This window comes from Citrus sinensis, chromosome 6 (assembly GCF_022201045.2).
Source record: "Citrus sinensis cultivar Valencia sweet orange chromosome 6, DVS_A1.0, whole genome shotgun sequence".
NCBI classification, from domain to species: domain Eukaryota; kingdom Viridiplantae; phylum Streptophyta; class Magnoliopsida; order Sapindales; family Rutaceae; genus Citrus; species Citrus sinensis.
Window position 1 is genome coordinate 24,411,612 of NC_068561.1, and position 15,417 is coordinate 24,427,028.

At 36.0% G+C, this 15,417-nt stretch overlaps 3 protein-coding genes across 3 annotated transcripts; 2 read left to right on the forward strand and 1 right to left on the reverse strand.

Annotated features, from left to right (window-relative positions):
- Positions 1 to 111: 111 nt before the first annotated feature.
- On the forward strand, positions 112 to 3,203 carry LOC102613870 (cytochrome P450 85A). The gene is made up of 9 exons (XM_006482363.4): positions 112 to 509; positions 642 to 963; positions 1,051 to 1,200; positions 1,311 to 1,556; positions 1,652 to 1,738; positions 1,826 to 1,904; positions 2,388 to 2,494; positions 2,588 to 2,712; positions 2,811 to 3,203. The coding sequence occupies exons 1-9, from the start codon at positions 319 to 321 to the stop codon at positions 2,899 to 2,901; spliced, it is 1,398 nt and encodes a 465-aa protein (XP_006482426.1). The 5' UTR covers positions 112 to 318; the 3' UTR covers positions 2,902 to 3,203.
- A 3,833-nt stretch (positions 3,204 to 7,036) lies between these two features.
- On the forward strand, positions 7,037 to 9,614 carry LOC102614175 (UDP-arabinopyranose mutase 1). Its single transcript, XM_052443693.1, has 4 exons — positions 7,037 to 7,604; positions 8,409 to 8,659; positions 8,759 to 8,927; positions 9,065 to 9,614. Exons 1-4 carry the CDS (start codon positions 7,242 to 7,244, stop codon positions 9,392 to 9,394), a joined length of 1,113 nt encoding a protein of 370 aa, XP_052299653.1. The 5' UTR covers positions 7,037 to 7,241; the 3' UTR covers positions 9,395 to 9,614.
- Positions 9,615 to 10,097: 483 nt separating this feature from the next.
- LOC102614460 (probable tRNA (guanine(26)-N(2))-dimethyltransferase 2) lies at positions 10,098 to 15,276 on the reverse strand. The gene is made up of 12 exons (XM_006482365.4): positions 14,833 to 15,276; positions 13,724 to 14,011; positions 13,518 to 13,605; positions 13,194 to 13,315; positions 12,775 to 12,914; positions 12,621 to 12,693; positions 12,311 to 12,399; positions 12,088 to 12,196; positions 11,592 to 11,804; positions 11,253 to 11,447; positions 10,978 to 11,055; positions 10,098 to 10,759 (listed from the first exon to the last, which is right to left on the reverse strand). The coding sequence occupies exons 1-12, from the start codon at positions 14,923 to 14,925 to the stop codon at positions 10,502 to 10,504; spliced, it is 1,746 nt and encodes a 581-aa protein (XP_006482428.1). The 5' UTR covers positions 14,926 to 15,276; the 3' UTR covers positions 10,098 to 10,501.
- Positions 15,277 to 15,417: the final 141 nt, after the last annotated feature.

The following is a 15,417-nucleotide window of genomic DNA, read 5'->3' on the forward strand; positions in this document are numbered from 1 at the left end:
TTATATTATTTTAAAATTTACGTAGTGGGTGTTATTTGATTTCGAATAAATCTTTTTCTACGTAGCACCGCTTACTTAGAATTCCGAGTAAGCTTTTACTACTGCTACCTGTAGATTAGGGTCCCTTCCAAGTAGGGCGCATGGTTTGGAACTATGTGGCCATTCTCTCTCTCTCTGCACGGAGTTCAAATGCCTATAAATGTGCACAATTCTGGCTAAACTCTGAACTAGAACAAGCCCATATAACAATTACAGTTTCTTTATCTGTGTGCGTAGTTGAGCTTTCAGCTCTGTTTGCTTCTTGCCTTGGGAGCTTTAATGGCTATTTTCATGGTGGTTGTTGGTTTCGTCTTGATGCTTTGTACTTCCTGTACTGCTTTGCTTAGATGGAATGAAGTTAGATATAGAAAGAAAGGCCTCCCTCCTGGTACAATGGGCTGGCCAATCATTGGTGAAACCACTGAGTTTCTTAAGCAAGGCCCCAACTTCATGAAAAACCAAAGAGCCAGGTGATTAATCTTCTGTTTGCTTATTGTTTCTCGGGTTCCTGCTTCCCCTCAAGTGCTTATGATTAAGCTGCTTCCTTATGGATGATATAACTTCTGTAACATAGTCTTTTGAACTTTGTTCTCCAATAACAGGTATGGCAACTTTTTCAAGACTCATTTTCTAGGATGCCCAGCAATTATTTCAATGGATCCAGAGATGAACAGATACATTTTAATGAATGAAGCAAAAGGGCTTGTTCCTGGCTACCCACAATCAATGAGTGATATATTAGGCAAATGCAACATTGCAGCTGTTCATGGGACTAGTCACAAGCACATGAGAGGAGCATTGCTTGCCCTCATTAGTCCCACTATGATCAGAGACCAGCTCTTGCCAAAAATTGATGCTTTCATGAGAACCCATCTAAGTGATTGGGATAACAAAATCATCAACATACAAGATAAAACCAAAGAGGTTTGTTTAATCATCATGCAATTTGATTAAGTGTTTGCTCTGTTTTGTTCTGTTTTGATCCTCATTTTTTATGTTACTTTTATGTAGATGGCACTTTTATCTTCACTTAAGCAAATTGCTACCAAGGAATCTGGCTTAATATCTCAAAGTTTCATGCCTGAGTTCTTTAAGTTGGTTTCGGGAACCTTGGCACTGCCTATAGATCTTCCCGGAACAAAATATCGACAAGGGTTACAAGTATGATTGATATTTCTTCATTTTACGTCCCTCTTTCTCGTGTAATTTTTGTTTGCAAATGCTATAATTGTGATTTTTTTTTCTTTTTTCCTCTTTTTTACATGTAACAGGCAAGGAAAAATATTTTAAGAATGTTGAGAAAACTGTTAGAGGACAGAAGAGCTTCTGAAGAAACCCAACTAGACATGCTTGGTTGCCTAATGAACAAGGATGAAAACAAATATAAACTAACTGATGATGAGATAATTGATCAAATAATCACTATCTTATATTCTGGTTACGAAACGGTATCGACAACTTCAATGATGGCGGTTAAGTATCTACATGATCATCCAAAAGTCCTTGAAGAGCTTCGAGTAAGTTTAAAAGATTCATTTGTGATATTGAAAATGTTTAATGTTTTGTGTTTTTACGAGTGGAGTTGGTTGATTTCGTTGAATTATTTTTGCAGAAAGAACATTTGGCAATTAGAGAAAAGAGAAGGCCAGAGGATCCAATTGAATGGAATGATCTTAAATCAATGAGATTTACTCGTGCGGTAAGAATTAAAGCATGTAACTTAAAAGTTCAGGTTATGTTATGAAGTTGGTTAAGTTAATAACTCAGCTTGTTTATATACGTGCAGGTGATATTTGAGACCTCAAGATTAGCTACAATCGTTAATGGGGTTTTGAGAAAAACTACTAAAGAAATGGAGCTCAATGGTGAGCTGAAGAAATATTATACTATTTCTTTTAGATTACAGCTCCTTTCAGTCTTTTTGATGCTCAAGAAGCTGCCTTGAGGGTAGCTGCAATTTAAAAAAATAAAATAAAAATAAAAATTATACGGCATGTAGTTATCGATGGATATGATATGAGATCATCTTCCTCAGTGGACCACACCTCACCCTATCATGATGTACATGCCACACCTACCAATAATCTTTCGCTGGACCATTGCCTTGATACCCCATGTCTTGTTTAAATGATTTTTGAAAAGATTTGACGCTTTTTGAAGAAAAGAATGTTTTTACCACTTGATCTTTCAATGGTTTGGGCAAGTTGGTGGGACACATGCTTACATCAAGTATTATAATTAATCAACAATTTGTTTTCGTATTGTATTTGTTCTTTATCTTCCCACGTTTATCAGTGAATCAGTAGTGGTTAATCACAGCTTTCCTTTTTTTTTTTTTTTTCTTCCAGGATTTGTCATCCCAGAAGGATGGAGAATATATGTTTATACAAGAGAGATTAACTATGACCCGTATATATACCCCGATCCATTGGCCTTCAATCCATGGAGATGGCTGGTTCGTGCCTGTTCATTCATTGTTACTTGCTCATGTTAATTCATGATTAAGCTTTTTCGCAAGTGATTAAGTAAGCTTTGTTGGTAAATACAGGACAAGAGTTTAGAGAATCAAAACTATTTATTCATATTCGGAGGAGGCACAAGGCAGTGTCCGGGAAAGGAACTTGGGATAGCCGAAATTTCAACTTTCCTTCACTATTTTGTAACTAGATATCGGTAAAAAAGATGACACCGAAAGTTGATTCACTTTAGCCCCTGCTAATCTGCTTTCTTTGAGCTCAGCTGATAAAAATTTTGATTTGTATTGCTTGCAGCTGGGAGGAAGTTGGGGGAGATAAGCTAATGAAGTTTCCAAGAGTTGAAGCACCAAATGGATTGCACATTAGGGTTTCAGCAGCTAACTGATCACTATTAACCAACTTATTATTTGTGTATATAGACAAGAGGATGTGACGTATCAAAGGGGTTTAAGGATTTAATTTTGTACTATATAATGTTCTAACAGATTTTAGAGAAAATACATCGAGTGTTTCCATTTGCTGCGGCTATATTATTGGTTGAAATTCAAAAATATTTTGTAACAATTTTTGGTTCCGCAGAATGGGTTTTTGATATTTGACCCACTACCTGCAAAAAAGATCAACTGCCTGTAACTTCATTAAATTCATTCATGAATTTTGTTCTCGATGAAGGTGCTTGTTAAAAAGCGAGCTTTTTGCATGTGGTTTGCTGTCACAATTCCATAACAAAGCCCAGCCCAGTATAACGATTAGAGTTGGAAAATTGCTTCATTAACAAAGCCCAATGCACGTTTTTGTTGTTTTTAAGGAATTACACCTTGTGAATTGATAATTTTGAAACCGCTCTCTAGAAACCTCAAGTTACCTTCGTTTTTATTCAAAAAAACAAGGGAAAAGGGGTGAGTTGAAGTTATTTTTTTTCTTATCCTCTTAACAAAAATTGGAGTAAATTGAGATTTTTAAAAATAAAGAGGGTGGTCAATTCACGAGATAGGGTAATCCAAAATTAATTATTGTTTTAAATAGATTGTTACCATTTAGACGAGAATTATTACTTGAATCAATATTTTTATTAAATATATGATAGCCATTGGTCTATTACTTGGTGATATATGGATTCTGTGTCGCAACTAGTATATGTAGAATTAACTACGTTGTGTGTGTATGTGTATATATATATATATATATATATATACATTAGACCAAGTTTTGATAAGGTAAGTCTAAAGTACATTAAATCCTAACCTAAGAAAGAATTTAGTGACGTGTGTATGCGATGGACCTACGCACGCGATGGTACAAGGAGAAGCACGAGGCAAGTAAGTTGGGACATGGGTGTGTGGCATGGCAACAAGGATGTTCGGGTTGAGCAAGGCCAAGGGGTGGGCGCACATTGTTGGAAGTGCCAAGGCCAAGTAAGAACAAGAGACGTGCAAGCTCGCCCATGCATGATAGACAGGCACGTGTGAATGCACAATGAGTGAGTGAGTGCCAAGCCAAGTCAAGTAAGCAAGCGCACAATAGACACACAACATATGCATGCAGTGCACGCACGAAGGCTGATTTATGCGAAAATGAGAGGCGCTCAGCGGCTAATCTTGTGCGGGTGTGAATTTCACTTTAGAATGATAGACATTAAAGTAACAATTCTTGGAACCTCTAATCATTTTACCTTTATCACATCCCCAATATAAATTTTACTAAAGTTCTCTTCTATTCTCAGAAAATACTGTTCAAAGACTTTACTGGTAGGAAAATCAATTAGCTTAAAATAAATAATGTAAACCCGACTATTAAAATCATTGATCCTAATGTTGAATTCCTTTCAAAAAATCAAGAGGCATGATCAACAATTTTTAAAAATTCTCCTCTTTTATCTTATCACTATCTACACTTAATTCCACATTCTTACGTATGAAAAAAATGAATTATATATGGATGTAGAATTATGAAACCTGCTCACTCTTAGAATGTTTCCAAATTTATAACGGTACAAGCCAACACAAGTGGTTATGAAAGGCTTATATGTTTTTTTTTTTTATTATTTAATCTCAACATTAACTTAATCGGGGCTCCAATTTTGAGCAGACTCAAGAACTCAAAATATGTCATGTTTGGCATGACTGTGATGATTTTTGGCTTGCATTTGCTCCCTAGGTTAAAACTTAACCCAAAGTAAAAAGCTTGCTTGCTATTGGCAAGCCTCCTATGTAGTAATTTTGATTTTGTCAATTTCTTGCTTTGGTGGATTTAACTGGAGATTTATTGGTGGGAGAAGTATCATTACTCGATTAATAGTTCTGGCCTTTGCAATGAATTTCATGCTTTGATTTATAGTACAGCAGTTTTGCATTCTGACTTTTGAGGGCTTGAATATCTAAAAGATTAGGTATTTAGGCTCTGTTAATGAAGCAAAACACCTTGGAAGCAATTGACAAATATTGCTTAACAACAAGGCTGTCTTATGATAATACTAATAAGTACTTCTGATGAATTATGATAAGCGAACTGATTGTGTTTTGGCTTAGTTCAGTGTACCCACTTTACGGTTGAAATCGACACTGGGCATAGCCCAAGTCTCACAATCCATAGGTCCAAAGGTGTGTCGACCCAAGCCACTTGTGACTTTGAGACTTTATTTGTGAGTTGTGGTGGAGAACTCCGATCACATGTATGAAAAAGAGAGGGTTTTCAGTTTTTCACTTGAGGAATCATAAGTATCAGGGACCTAAATGTTATTTATGAGCCCTTGGCCCATTCCTCGTCTCGAGAAATTCCCACTGCTTGTCGAGAAAAGACAGAGACAGAGAAAAAGATGGGGACGAGAGAAGTGTACGGAGAGAACTTAAGGAGCGGGAATTTGCATCCCGCTGCCCTCGTTGCCTCTCTCTTATACACCCCAATTCTGTAACCTCTCTCTCACCTTTTTTTTTTTTTTAATAAAAATTTAGACTTTTTTATTTTATTTTGGATGATTGAAGTTTCAATAAGTTATTTCAATTTATGTTAATATGTGATAAAAATAAAAAATATTAAGGATTTCAATATTTGTATCCGAATTTAAATTCTAATGTCATATGTCTCTCATCTATTAAATGATGAATTTTATAACTTAAAGAATTACTTAATTACTATCTAATAAATAAATGATACATCTGTTATGACTCAAACTAAACTGAGACTTAAATAATCAAATGACTCGGATTGCTCGATAAGAATCAAGGGCGAGAGCTTAATATTGAATACTTAAACAAGTGTCTAGTAGTTCTCAAAGGAAGGGGTAAAAAAATAGGCTTGATCTCCGGGTTCGAATCCCATTGTTCGCATAAATATGTTTTTTTCTTTTATATATATAAAAAATAATATAAGCAAACAAAAATGGCCAATCACAGCCTGCCAAACTCGGCGGACGTAGACCATGATAAAAGGAGAATATGAATTTATTAATATGTTGTTCGTAGATAATGGTTAGTGATTACAAATCCTAAATTTTGATTTTCATCCTGCCAAATAGAGAAGTTTCCCGTCACATGGGTCTTGGTGAAGATTGGTAATTTTTTTAAAAATTAAATTAAAAAAAAATTATCGCCATAACATGAAATCTTTCTAATTAATGATTCTTATTAAAATGATGTTTTCATCCTAAGCACACTCTTTAACGTATTACATAATTAAAGGCTTTTTAAAAGCTTAGAGCTGGTCAAATTCCATGGAAAGAATATAAAGGTGGGCAGATTCATTGACAATGTCTACCACTTTTCTTCATAAGATATCTACCACTTTTTTCTTTTTTTTTCCCTTAATGCTTCCAAATTTAACTTCTCAAAATATTTTAAGAAAGGCAAATGCTATGTTACAATTAATGTAACATACACACTCAACAATAACCACACAAATTGTATGGGTCCATCATTTGTGTGGTTGTTATTGAGTGTGTATGTTACATTAATTGTAACATAAGAGCTCCCTTTAAGAAAATGATTTAAATTGCGCCATCTCAAATCACTTGTTCCGCTTGAATTTCACGTCATTGTCATCTTAGATATTTTCAATTTCAATACTATTCTTAATTTGCTTTCAAAACTAAAGGAAATTTATTAAAAAATTAATGAGTTTGAATTAAGTATTTTTCTCAATAAAATTTTAGTTATTGAAAAATCGTGTAGTATCAAGCAAAACATTTAATCGAGATCCACTAATAAGGAATGAATATCAGCTGTCCACATTCTATATAAAACTCACAAGTACCCAAAATAAAATTTTTAAATGCATTAATTCAAATGTCTCATACCAACAAATCTCTCACATTCCCTATCAAGATTTAGTTTCAGCCGTTGAAAATGTCTTAATTCAAAGGTTTAAGAATGGTGTGACAACTGGCGGCCTAAATTCTTTCCCTAACTATTTTAGTCCACAAATTAAATTAATAACTTAAAAGAGCAAAAAATACCAAATAAAAACAAAACCCTAAAAAGACTCCATTTATTATGGAAAAGGGCCACAAAAAAAAAAAAAGTCTTCAGTTTCCCCATAAACTACGGTGATGTGATTGAACAGAACAAGTCTTCTCTCATTGCCAACAAAACTCAGACACGTCTCTTCATCAACCCACCACCGGTGCCGCACTTCTTGCTTCGCGCGTGTCACCGCTGTTTTACTTTTATCTTATAAATACAACACATCTTCACAGACACAAACAGTCTCAGGTCTTTTGAAACAGCAGCAATGGATTACAAAAAAGTAACAGAGAATGCAACTCCGGAAGAAACAGCAGCAATGCCAAGGGGAATCCCTTTGTTGAAAGATGAGCTTGATATTGTGATACCCACCATCAGGAATCTTGATTTCTTGGAGATGTGGAGGCCCTTTTTTGAGCCTTATCATTTGATCATTGTTCAAGATGGTGATCCTTCTAAGACCATCAATGTTCCTGATGGTTTTGACTATGAGTTGTACAATCGTAATGATATTAACAGGATTTTGGGTCCCAAGGCCTCTTGCATTTCCTTCAAGGATTCTGCTTGTAGGTGTTTTGGCTACATGGTCTCCAAAAAGAAGTATATTTTCACCATTGATGATGATTGCTTTGTAAGTTTTCTCCTTTTTTGTTGTTTTTGCATCTGGGTTGTCTGTTTTGCTTGTAATTTGGATCGTTTGGCTTGTTGGGTAATTTGATTTTGTTATATTTGTATATTTTATTCATTTAAGCGATGGAAAATTTTGATTTCTGTAGCAAATCATGAGATCATATGTATGTTTACTTTAATTTGTAACCTAGTAAAATTCTGTTTTGGATTTAAGTCCACTATCCTTTTATGAATATGAATGAATTGAAATTTTAAATCAAAACTGATTTTTTTTTTGGGGGTTCACGGGTGCATTTGCTCTTTGATTTCGATGCCATCTTGATTAGATTTTTGCCTTTATGATATATATGCCTGTTTGTATTTAATTGCTTTGTATATTTGTTCCAAATTAGAAAACTCAAGTAATCTTTCCATGTCAAGCGTTTTTTAACAACTTTGTGTATGGCATATTATGGTAATATTCTCCTGTAAGTGATATTTGTTTGGCAGGCATTATCTCATTCCAATTGCAACTCTTTAATTTGAAATTTCATATTATCGTGTCTGAAAAATCTATCCTAACAAATGTTATAAATTATATACTATATCTGAGTGTAATGAACCAATGTGATTACTTTGGATTGTCAGAAACTGAGACAAACTGATAAATCTATGTATCTTGTCACAATTTAACAATGTTAATGATTGTAATGCCTTCTGTGTGAAGTTCTAAAATATTTGCTCTGGTTCTCCAAGCTATCTGATATAGAATCAAGGGATCTTCCTTTTCCTTTTCCAGATTGATTAATTTATTTATGATGCATAGGTTGGTAAGGATCCATCTGGAAAACCAATCAATGCGCTCGAGCAGCACATCAAGAACATTCTCTCCCCTTCAACTCCCCTTTTCTTCAACACTCTGTATGATCCCTTCAGAGAGGGTGCAGATTTTGTCCGTGGATACCCTTTCAGTCTCCGCGAGGGTGTCCCAACTGCTGTTTCTCATGGCCTCTGGCTCAACATTCCGGACTATGATGCACCTACACAGCTTGTGAAGCCACGGGAGAGGAACACTAGGTATGTGATTGACTTCATAAACTAGAAAACTTTGAATCTTACTTTTTAGTTAAACTTTGAATCTTACTTTTTATGATTGTCATGCTTATAATTAATCAGGTATGTGGATATGGTTTTGACCATTCCTAAGGGCACTCTCTTCCCCATGTGTGGTATGAATTTGGCATTTGACCGTCACTTGATTGGCCCTGCAATGTATTTTGGCCTCATGGGCGACGGTCAGCCAATTGGACGTTATGATGATATGTGGGCTGGCTGGTGCACCAAGGTTTGTTGCATTCTTCATTTCCCCCCCCAAGGCCCCCCCCCAACCCCCCCCCCCCCCCCCCCCCCCAACCAATCTGAAATGCTTCCCTAATGTTCTAAGGCCATTTTACTAACATGCATCTAATAACGATTGTACAGGTGATATGTGACCATTTGAATTTGGGAGTAAAGACTGGTCTGCCTTATATCTTCCACAGCAAAGCAAGCAACCCGTTTGTGAACCTAAAGAAAGAGTACAAGGGCATCTTCTGGCAGGAAGATATCATCCCATTCTTCCAAGCCGTGACACTTCCAAAAGAGTGCACTACTGTGCAAGAGTGCTACATTGAACTGTCGAAACAGGTCAAGGAAAAGCTTAGCAAAGTAGATCCCTACTTCGACAAGTTGGCAGATGCCATGGTGACCTGGATTGAAGCGTGGGATGAGCTTAACCCAGCTGGAGCTGCAGTGGCCAATGGCAAAGCCTAAGTAGAGAAACTTTTGATTAACTGGGGACGACAATATTTTCCTTCATGTTAGGGAGTAATTTATAGTCATTAGCTGCTGTATTTTTACAAAGTTTTATGCACTTTTTGGCACCCAATTTGGTCCGACATTTGGATTTTACAGATTGGTCAGTGTAATTTTATTTATTTACTTCGTGCTCTGAACTTATAGGAATAAAACATGTGGTTGATTTTGCTTTCAATTTTCCAGGAGATATTTTTCTGTCTTAAACTTTTGTGATATGCATATCTGACACTTGAAATACGTTGCCAAAAGTCTGGTCCAATCCCATATTAGGCGTAAAATTATTAAACGTTCATTAATTTTCTTTAAATAATTAATCAGTTAATAAAGAGACTTGTGATCTGTGTGCGGAAACTATGAACCATCGTGTCATACAAATTCATTATACATTTACGACATCTCGTATATATGATGAATTGTAAATGACAGTCATCCAATTTTTAAGCTGTAAGCTGTAGTAAAATGAACATGTCAACCATATGATAAACTTATAGATGACTTGTCATAGGTAAGAGGCCATAGATTTCATTCTCTATATTCCTCTCTAAACTTACTACAAATTAGCAAACCACCCATTAGTTGGTTATAAACAAACTCAAATTAATATTATTTACATAATTCAATGAATTAATAAATAAATATTAGATTGATAATGTACAAATTATATTTATTAAATTGCTATTATAAATAAAATAGCTTTAAATATCTAATCATTAATAAATTAATATTCGTACATACCATGAGGTAAAACTAAAACCAAAAACGAAGTCGACAAACTAGAAACTAACTTCAAATAAATAGCATCTTACAATAAACATTCAAAAGCTCAAAACTACCAAAATTTGCCTCTAGACGGAGTTGCTTGACTTCAGAATAGCGTTCTGATTTCTGCAAGGTTATTTTAAGACGGCACCCTCCAAAGTGTTGGATACTGGCTCTTCTCCTCCTCAATAAAGAATTAGACAAAATTTTCAAATACATGCGGGAGACTAAAGCGAGCTGTGGAGCAGCTAAGGTGGAGTGAAAAAAATTGAGGAAAAAAAAATATTGAGAAAGATATTTATTTCATGAACTTGGGGTGGCATCCTCAGTCTTCTGAGTGGTGTCCTCCGTCTTCTGACGCTTGGCATCAGGCTCTTCACCATCTTCAAGGCTAAGATGTCCATTGACAGCCTCTGCACCTAGAAGAGAGATGTGTTTGCTTGTGATTTGACGACCAGCTCTGGGTTTAGGACCCCAGTGCTTTTCAGGATTCGGAAGGAAGCGAGCAACCTTCTTGGCTTGTGCCTTGCTGAGAGACGCAACAGCTCGAGCAAAATTGGCCTGCCCAAAAGTATGAAATCATGAGGCAAAAGAATTCATGGCCACAAGCCAAGCATAATTTTCAGCCCTATGCCAATGTGCGAGTGCATGCGATGACATGCCTCTGCATGCATTTCCATGGACATGTGCATGCATAGTGAGAACAGATTGAGCATACACAACTAAAACTGAAAAATCATTATGGCATCAATCAGAACAGCCACTTAGGAAAAACGTACTTGAAGAGTTGGTTCCCTTGCTAGTATTACACTTCCTGGCTGATCAGGCAGTTGAGCTTTGACTGGATGATTTTTGACCTACATTGACAAGAAACCATATGAAATACAGTACACAATTTCTCGCCACTTCACATCACCTAGCATAAACTATTTCTGTATGACACCAAGCTCATAAACATAATGTTTATTTCTGTATACATCAAGATATTAGTCAAGAGAACAAGCTGCTCTGGAGCCTCAAAGGAAAGAAGTGAGGATTCAATGGGAATCCTTACCCAGCAACGCATTATGTCCCATATGACACCCATGGGTGCATCGGTCTTGAGCCCTAATGGATTCACGTGGGTTCCAGAAACACGATATCCTGCATTGATCACAGCAGATCGGAACATTACTGCCGAAGGGGAAGTGCATTTTAATGTTGAACAGAGGTTGTGCAGACTCAAAAAGAGAGGAACGTCAGGCAATTCCTGCATCGGGTCAAAATGAGAACATGGAAAAGGCATTGACAGATTAACTTCACAGGAAAGAAAGATTTTAACAAGGAGAGATTTATTAATGGGGTCTATGTACATGCATAAAAAGTAAAACCTGTGAGGAAACAAGCAACACACCTCCGAAATTGTTGTCAATACAGCAGAGATGCGATCATAGGCAGGATACCGGTCCTTCATAGACTTCACTTCACCTAGGATGGAATTTACCCATTCCTGATCATGGATGCGACCAGACCATATAGGCCCCCCCATATTGAATTTTTTCCCACAGTCACTGCACAATTGAGGAACAACAGGACCGAACCCCGGTAGATATCTTACACTGTTATTCTGAAGATGGACAGGAGATCAGGACACAGATGCAATATCAAAACAATGCACAAATAGAAATTGCCAAAAACAAGAAAACAAAGCGATTACTGAATCATACAATCACAGATCTACCCTTGAACACCAAATTTGCCCATGGCCTACTAGGATGACCTTTAATATTTTCTATACTACTTATTTCTTAGTTCCCATCTCTGAAACATTGCAAGAATGCATAGTTTCAAACCATGAATTAATTTTTCTGTCAATGACAAATATATGTCAGATAGAAAAGTCAACAGACCTTGTTGGAGGCAGTCCTCCCAACGGGCTGTAGATGGAAAGAATCACAACCAATGCACTGGTATACATATGAGAGCTTGAGGGGAGTACTTTTCATTGCACTTGCAGAACTGCATCCAATAAATTCGGTTTTTGGACAACATGATTTGTCAGTACTATTTTGTGTTGATAAGCATACTAATCATAGATAGCCCAATTTCAATCAATATAACCAGGCCACCTACGTGTATATACGAACAAAAACTCGAACGTAAAAGTCCATCTGGACAGATAACACAGGTTCAATGTATCGCTTGTAACGATTTGCATGGCTCTGCGTTTACAAAGAGAAAAGCAATTATACCGAGTTAAAATATTTTTTAATGAAAAATTACAGAATAATTCAAATAGTTCGGTCCATTAAGTAGCCAAATTCACAAATAAATTGCAGGAAACGAAGTCCAACACAGTTTTGGTTTCACTTCTTTATCCCAGAAGAAGCACAGCCACTAGTTTATCTATTCTGTATTAGATTTCTCAAGGACAGGACAGTACCTCAATGCATGCCAGGAGAATCCTCAAAGCCATTTCATGGCAATATTTCCCCCTCAACGGATAGGAACCATATCTAATTCCACAGTGAGTTAAAACATAAGTCAACAAATCCAAAAATACATTTTCAGCAAAGGTAAGGAGCATATGATCTTACTTGGAATAGCAAACCTCCCCATTACCCCCACAAAGCACAGCCATGTCTGTTGCTGTACACATCAACATGCCTCCATCAGCAACAGATTGAATAGCAGAGTCCAGAAACACGGAAGGAGAACCATAAGGATCAAGATCAACCTGCAACAGCATAATCAAGAAAGAGTATACATATAAATCACTCTGAATAATGTTATCAACATTGACAGAGGGAAAACTATTAATAATCACAGTTTCCAACTTGGATTGCAATACACATTAAAAAAGCCCAATGGCTTTATGCTTTGGGCTTTATGCTTTCATGGTGCAAAACCTTTTCCTTGATCATTTTTCAGTGCAACTGATGTAAAGCAAATGTGTCTGAGAAACTGACTCGACTATACATGTAAATATTCTGTACTTATACTAGCAAACGCATACCACATCAAATTCTTTGGGATGGGTAAGCATATATACACGAGCATCTGCAAGATGTGACTCCACCTTTGAACATGCCACTGAACCATTGAACTTTATATTTCTCCTGCAAGCTTCAACTGAAGCTGCAAAGCAAGTAAAAGAGTCAGCATAATATTACGTGAAATCGTAAATGAACTCATAACTGAATTGGAACCACAATCAGATATACTTTATTCAGTCATTTTGTGCAACAATGTGCTCATTTTGAGCTAAGAACAAAATAAAACAAGGAAAAAATCAAACAGAAGTTGCATCTAATACATCACACGCACGATTGATAGCGACCTTTATCATTGTCTAAGGCCACAACTTGACCAATTCCTTCTACTTCACGAGCATATCTTAGAGCTCTTAACCCAGAAGCTGATAAGGCCTACGACAGAATTAAAATAAAAATAGAAAAAAAATGTTTTAGTACTAAAAGTTCAGAAGTGCAATAAATGAAACACTGAAAACTTATTTATGAGAGCAGAAAAAGATCATAGAGAAACCTCAAGAACTCTTGGTGGCTTCAGTTGCCTTAGCACATTTCTCTCAGTGGGCTTGACTGCTTCTTCTGATATGCAACATGGTTCATCTTGAGATATCTCAGCAGGCCTTTCAATTTCACCATTTGAATTTTCATTAACTACGGACTCATCAGGCGCTTCTTCCTCACCATCCTTCTCTGACACCTTTGGAGCAGATGTTGTTCTTTTAGACAACATTGCTTCATGCTCCTGATTGCGTTTAGATATAAATGTCCTCATGACAGCAATTGATATGTCCCTGTTGTTAACCTGATGACAAAAGAAAATCACAAAAGTTATAATTAAAAGATCAACAATTGACCGACGCACGTTCAAATATAAACAGGGAGAAGAATCAGTGCTATATAAAAAAAATGACATTAGATTATAGTAAAGGAGGGATACTTGATTCAGTGAAATGAAAGAGAAACCCATTATATAAAAGAAAAATAAATTTTGATGTGACAATAAGAAGCGCAAATTCCTTTACTACTACAAGATGCACAAAGAATGAGGAGACCCATGAAAAGACTAGTTTTGGGTGGATGAAGGAATTCTATGTCCCTTCTTGAATTACCAATATTATTGACAGATCAATTCTTCTATAAATTTTTCTAAAGCTTCCTATTTTAGACAGAGCACCTACACAGTAGTTTCCGCGAAAGTGAATTCATTCCCTCTGGATTTTAAAACAATTTCCGCTAGTGAGATTTGAATAAGAAAGCATAGCTCAATTAAAACAATTTCCAAAGGTTCAAAACCAAAGTGTATAGCTCAATTACGCAAATTCTAGAATTTTAAATTTTGATTTCTTTATTCTACCAAAGGTTTCTTAGAAACTAATGACCTAAGCTCTGCAATTCCTGCTTAAAGACATGACCCATCAAAAATTCAATTCAATGATTGTAATATAAGTATTAAGCGATCGATAGTTTCCAATCAAAGTGCCCATCAGGCATTGAAATATAAATCTAACCTCCAATTAGAAAACACAACGTTAAGCACAAACCTATCGAAAAAAAAAAAAATTAAACATTACAACAAAATCAATAATTTGAATGAAAAACGGCTAAAAGAAAATATTTTTTCACCTGGGTTTTATTGTAAAATACTTCATTTTTAGCGTGCATGAGAATCTCGGCTTCTCCTTCCTTGATAATTGTATAATCATTAAGATCCTCCATTGCCCCTCCTCTTAACTCTTCTGTTTCATGCACTTTCAGCTTCTGAGGCTCTTCCTTTTCCCCCTCTCTTATTTGCAAATCTCTAACTGAAGATACAGATAGCAAGAAGAAGAACAAAAACCCTAGCTTTGCTTTGCTTTGCTTCTTGTTAATAAAAAAAAAAGATCCTTCCTATGTTTCAGAGCTCCAGTAACTGAAAGCAACAAGTTGATAAAACATGAGAATTGTATCTATTTATATACAATAGCTTTAATGTATGCAGAAACCCTATTATTCGTTTATTTGAATTCTCCAACTCCGAAGTTGAGGATTTTGTTAAACCCTAATATCTCACCCCGGTACACGTTAGAAAATACAGGTTTATTTTAGTAAAGTGCACGGGAAATTGTTGATAGTTGCTGGTTGGTTTTGGGTCGGATCTTCTTGTGTGAAAAAAGTATATTACATATACCGGTAGTAAGCTCAAATAGGATTCGGGTTGATTCAATCCGA